Here is a 5724-nt window from a genome sequence, read left to right on the forward strand (position 1 = left end):
AAAAGTGATTTATAATAGAAGATTCATGAAGAGACATATCACATATTAATCTTTGGATTTAATTGATATATAATAACCGTGTAAAAAGATTTTACACCGTCAATTAATCATATTAATTGGATATATAAATAAATTTGATTTTTATTTTAAAAATCTATAAAGTAATGCAAACGGGTGATGGTGATGAATCGATCGAATAAAGCTTTTTACACTGACAATGCATAATAATTAATTATTTAATTTTTTTATCAAATAAAACAAAAATAAAAGTTATTTTAACAAAATTAAAGAAATTGAATTTTTGAATCGATCATAACACAAAGATTACAATTATAATTTTTTTAATATTCATTTTATGGATTTATTTTGAATTCAAATTTGATTCATTCAATTCATGTTTTTAGTTCAATAAATTAATTATTAAATTAAAACTCGAATAATTTTCGATTTGATTTAATGTTTCGTGAATCTTAGTCTTGTCTACGTGTTTTATACTGTTTTTTAATATATTCTTTTTTGCCCTTTAAAAGAAGAATTTAATTGAAATATACGGTGTAGAAAGATTTTACACCGTCAATTAATCATAGACGTCAGATATTAAAAAAAGTTTGATTTTTATTTTAAAAATCTATAAAATAGTATAAACGGATGATGATGATGAATCGATTGTGTAAAACTTTTTACAATGACAGTATATAATAATTAATCTCGTTAAAGAAACATCTGAAAATTGACACAATCCTAATAGAATGTGACGGGAGTAGTGTATTCCTCTTGTGCAAGGGTTTTTCATTAAAATGTTGGAAAGGTCGCATTAAATTTTGAATCACCTAGAGTACCTTTGTTCTAATATAAAAAATATTTAATTTTAATAATTTATTTATCAAATACAACTTAAAAATATTATAATTTTTTGATTAATAATATGAAATTAAAAAAATTAATTACACTGGATTACAGTAGTTTTCTTAATCAGTAAGAATAATTTTTTATTTTATAATTGTGATAGGAGGAACTAACGCAGAAGGAACGCTTAACAACAAAATCCCGAGATTAACGGACAAAAAACAAACAACGAAATGCAAAAATCTTATTGGTCAACAAATTCACAACGGGTCCCACCTTCATCCGCCTCATCATTCACACCTTTTTAAAAACCCCACCGACCAAACCCCCCACGTTTTCTTACACACCAATCCAATCGATTCCCCAACATTAACGGAATATTCCAAACCCCGTCATTCCCACTTTACTACCAACAAATCCAAATACACTTCTCACGTCACGTCAACTAACGCCCCTCTCCTTCACCAAAGACTTGTTATTTCTTCTTCTTTCCCTTTCCTTCCTCTCATTTTCCACGATGACGATTCCTCTCTTCAAACTCTTCCTTCTATTTTCTCTCTTCGCAATTTCCCTCTCTCACGAACCTCAAAACGTACACGCCTTCCCGAGACCGTTGATTGTAGAATACTCTGAACTCGACGAAGACGTGAAGCTGAGATGCAACAGTTGGAGATTCGCCGGCGAAGCGAATAATCTGAGTCCGTGGAAAACGGTACCGAAGGAATGCGCGGAACAAGTGAAGGAGTATATGACGGGGAAAGGATATGTTTATGACCTGGAAATTGCGTCTAAGGAAGCTGGTGAATTTGCTAGGAGTGTTCAACTTCAAGATGATGGATTCGATGCCTGGGTTTTTGATATTGATGAAACCTTGCTCTCTAATTTGCCTTATTATGCTGCACATGGTTACGGGTAATTATAATTTCACAATAATTTATATTATTATTTTTCTTTCCTTCTTGTATTGAGGTCTTTATACGTGCTTGCAGGTTGGAGGTTTTTGACCATGAAAAATTTGATGATTGGGTGGAGAAGGGGGTAGCCCCAGCCTTAGAACCCAGTTTAAAACTCTATGAAGATGTTTTGAATATGGGGTATAAGGTCATTCTACTTACAGGGCGGAGTGAGCAACATAGGGATGTTACTGTTGATAATTTGATAAATGCTGGATTTCGAGATTGGCATCAGCTCATATTAAGGTAATTGCTACAAATTTTTTAACTTCAGGTTTGCAAATGAAAGTCTACTATTTCTTAAATGCTTAGAGATTTGAATGCATCTGTGTAATGCATTTTTTATTTAGATAAATTCTATTATATGTGTTTAAACGAACTTGTTTACATATCTATATATTGTGCAGATTTTCCTAGTCTTTTTCCCTTCTTACTGCTATTAGCTTTTATCAATCTTGTTGTTGTGATATCTTTAATTGTTGGGAGATTCGGTGTGTTTCGGTAAATAATAACCTGAAACAGTGACACAAATATTTACCATTTCCCTTTTGTTTGAGTGGAAATTTTAACTATAAATTTAATGATTTCTGTCAACTATTACATATTCCTAGTAAGCTTAATGCTATTTTCAAATGTACTTGTCCTATTATGGTTTTAGTAACAGACTTTGATACACATTTTGAAATTCCCCTCTTAAATCATTTTAAGCCAGTCCCTTTTGGATGAATAAGCTTGAAAACTGAGATAGTATCTAAACGCAATGTTAGATGACAGAACGCTGAAGCAAAATGTAATCAGTCTTTACTTTTGGAGGAATCGTGTAAGCACCCTTTGATCCACCCTCTAGTTTCACAGTATCAAACTATAATAAGGCTAATTGGCAGGAGTCCAAAGATGATGCTCGCCATGATAAGGCGGGTTCATGTAGTCAGCCTAGTGAAAACTGTCGAAGTAGCAAGTAAATTTTGTATGCTAAAAATAATTGCAACTACTACATACTCTTTATGCTGTTATTTCTTAAACATTTTGTCTGCTCTTTATGCATTGTATTTCGCACCTGATGCTATATTGTTGTCTATTTAATGTTGATTTTTTTCAATCTGTCATGTCAAATTGTTCAGATCCTCAGATGATAAAGGGAAACTAGCTGTAGTTTACAAATCAGATAAGAGGAATGAGATGGAGAAAGATGGATACAGGATTCTTGGAAATTCTGGTGATCAGTGGAGTGATTTATTAGGTTCTTCAGTATCTGTTAGGTCCTTCAAGCTTCCAAATCCAATGTATTACATTGCTTAGTAATGCTTATTTATTTGCAAACAATCACTCTCAAGAATTCTGAGCTGTACATAATTGGAAGTTACCCTAATTCTTAATTCTTACTACTATATTGAACATGCCATTGAAACTCCAATATTAATCGGAGATCCGTAATACTTTCCTAATTCAAAAGTTGTAATTGTCAGCACCAAAATAAACTTGTATACTTTATGTTTCTATAAGAATGGTACTCAACTATTTCTTTTCTTTTCTATTTCATGTTAAAAGTAAATATATTTCTCTTTCTATTTCATGTTAAAATTATATTTAGTTTTATTAAAAGTTGATAATTGTATAAAGATATCAGATGCAATGATGCAGGTTTGAATCCGAACATCCTATTTATTTATTTTTAATAAAGATATATATTTAACAACAGTTAAGTATAAAAATATATTAAATTCAATACACAATTATATACTTTTAATTAATAACTTTATTAAAAAATATGTACAATGTAAAGAAGAAAAATGTCACATAAATATATTCGCTTTAGGATTTTTATCTATGTTATTTTTCATGTAATTAATTTATTAAATACTTTTACTTGAATAAACTTATACTTTATTTTACAATATTTATTGTAATTAATCAAATTAAAATAATAAATATTATTTACTCTTATTTTTAAAATCTATTTATATTATAAAGTATTATTATGCAAATAACCCCGTGCTTACCAAGGGACACCATTCTAGCCACTTCAATCTTAATATGCAAAATTTTGTTTAGATGTACTACTTGGATGGTAGATTTACTTTAACGAATAAATTTGATAATCACTCTAAAAATTTATTTAGATTTTCTGAAATTCTTAATTGATAAACTTATTGATTTAAATTGGGATCAGTTTATAGTTATGAAAACTCAAAATTTAAGTGACATGAAAATAAATGTAAATACGAAAACAATAAAATAAAATCAATTGTATAACGAGATTTTGTATCATTTATATGTCATTGCATATGTAGACGGTTAAAACATAAAATTGAAAATTGAAGGTTTGACAATGGTGGAAGAAAAGAAAATTGGGGAAGATGAAGTTGAGAGAGAATTAGAGAGAATAGAGTAATATTTGATGAGTATAGATTTTGGCATTAATTTTGAATTGAAAAATTACATGTGTATTTATACATTGAGAATAAAAGATACAACTAAAGTGACTCTAAAGGAAATAAATTCTATTAGTTTTTTGGAAGGGTAAAAACAAAATTTAATTTCAATTAACACACCACCTCACTTTAGTTGCTCCAAGTCCATCATGCTCAAGCACTTCTTTAGCCTCTTGAATACATCATTTGTCACACCTTTTGTCAACAAATCCGCGACTTGGTCTTCGCTTCGGCAATAGCTCAATCTAAGCTTTCCATCACCGACCAATTCTCTCAGATAATGAAACCGCATCTCAATATGCTTGCTCCTTCCGTGTGCAATTGGGTTCTTCGCAAGATTTATTGCGGAAACATTGTCTACAAACAGTGTGGTGGCATCATCATCACCACATTCCAATTCCTTCAATAGATTCATAAGCCACATAGCTTGGCACGCACCTAACGACGCCGCAATGTACTCGGCCTCACAAGAAGAGAGTGCTACAACCGGTTCCTTTTTCGAACACCAAGAGATTGGTGTACTACCAAACATAAAGATGTACCCTGCCGTCGATTTTTGGTCATCTTTATCTCCGCACCAATTAGAATCGGTGTAGCCAAGTAAATTGCACTTACGCCCCGTGTCCGATGCGGGAAAGAGAATTCCGCAACCAAGAGTACCTTTCACATATCTAAGGATCCTCTTGACCGCCTCCAAGTGAGACACCTTCGGCCTCTCCATGAATCTACTCGCAATACCGACACTAAAAGCCAAATCCGGTAGCGTATTGCACAAATACCGTAACGATCCAATCAAGCTCCGGTAAAGCGTTTGATCGACATCCTCCTCCTCATCACTTTTGGACAGCTGCACTCTAGCCTCACAAGGTGTAATACAAGCATTACAATGCTCCATATCACACTTTTTCAAAATATCTAAAGCATACATCCTTTGGTGCATAAGCAGCCCCACTTTTGACTTGTGAAACTCTATTCCAAGGAAGTAATTCATGACACCAAGGTCCGTCATCTCAAACTCTCTCATGAGCTCACTTTTGAACCTTGAAACACTCTTGTCATGGTTGCCCGTAATCAAGAGATCATCAACATACAAGCAAAGTATAATCACACCATCATTCGTATCCGATCTCACATAAACTCCATGTTCGGATACACATCGTTTGAAACCAATGTCAATAAGAAAGTCGTCAATACGTTTGTTCCAAGCTCTTGGAGCTTGTTTCAAATCATACAACGCCTTATGTAGCTTATAATACTTCATCTCTTTATCTTTTATCACGAAACCGGGTGGCTTCCCCACATAGACTTCCTCAACAAGAGGGCCATTCAAAAACACAAATTTGACATCCATTTGGTAAACCATCCAATTGTTGCTATGCGTAATACCAACAACCAAACGAATAGTCTCTAATCTATCCACCGGTGTGAATACCTCCTCGTAGTCTATACCTTCTCGTTGCAAGAACCCCTTCGCCACTAATCGAGCTTTGTGC

The 5724-nt window shown here is 32.7% G+C and overlaps 1 protein-coding gene across 1 annotated transcript; it reads left to right on the forward strand.

Annotated features, from left to right (window-relative positions):
- The first annotated feature begins 1194 nt into the window (after window positions 1–1194).
- LOC127075604 (acid phosphatase 1) lies at window positions 1195–3331 on the forward strand. The gene is made up of 3 exons (XM_051017057.1): window positions 1195–1758; window positions 1836–2045; window positions 2921–3331. The coding sequence occupies exons 1-3, from the start codon at window positions 1364–1366 to the stop codon at window positions 3096–3098; spliced, it is 783 nt and encodes a 260-aa protein (XP_050873014.1). The 5' UTR covers window positions 1195–1363; the 3' UTR covers window positions 3099–3331.
- Window positions 3332–5724: the final 2393 nt, after the last annotated feature.

Source organism: Lathyrus oleraceus, chromosome 4, assembly GCF_024323335.1.
Source record: "Lathyrus oleraceus cultivar Zhongwan6 chromosome 4, CAAS_Psat_ZW6_1.0, whole genome shotgun sequence".
Taxonomy (NCBI): Eukaryota; Viridiplantae; Streptophyta; class Magnoliopsida; order Fabales; family Fabaceae; genus Lathyrus; species Lathyrus oleraceus.

What these genes read in the sequence shown, in the direction of transcription:
- LOC127075604 (XM_051017057.1), top strand. Translation starts at nt 1,364, where the DNA reads ATGACGATTCCTCTCTTCAAACTCTTCCTTCTATTTTCTCTCTTCGCA. An exon ending in TATGCTGCACATGGTTACGG is followed by an intron (nt 1,759 to 1,835) that starts GTAATTATAATT and finishes ACGTGCTTGCAG; the next exon opens with GTTGGAGGTTTTTGACCATG. An exon ending in TGGCATCAGCTCATATTAAG is followed by an intron (nt 2,046 to 2,920) that starts GTAATTGCTACA and finishes CAAATTGTTCAG; the next exon opens with ATCCTCAGATGATAAAGGGA.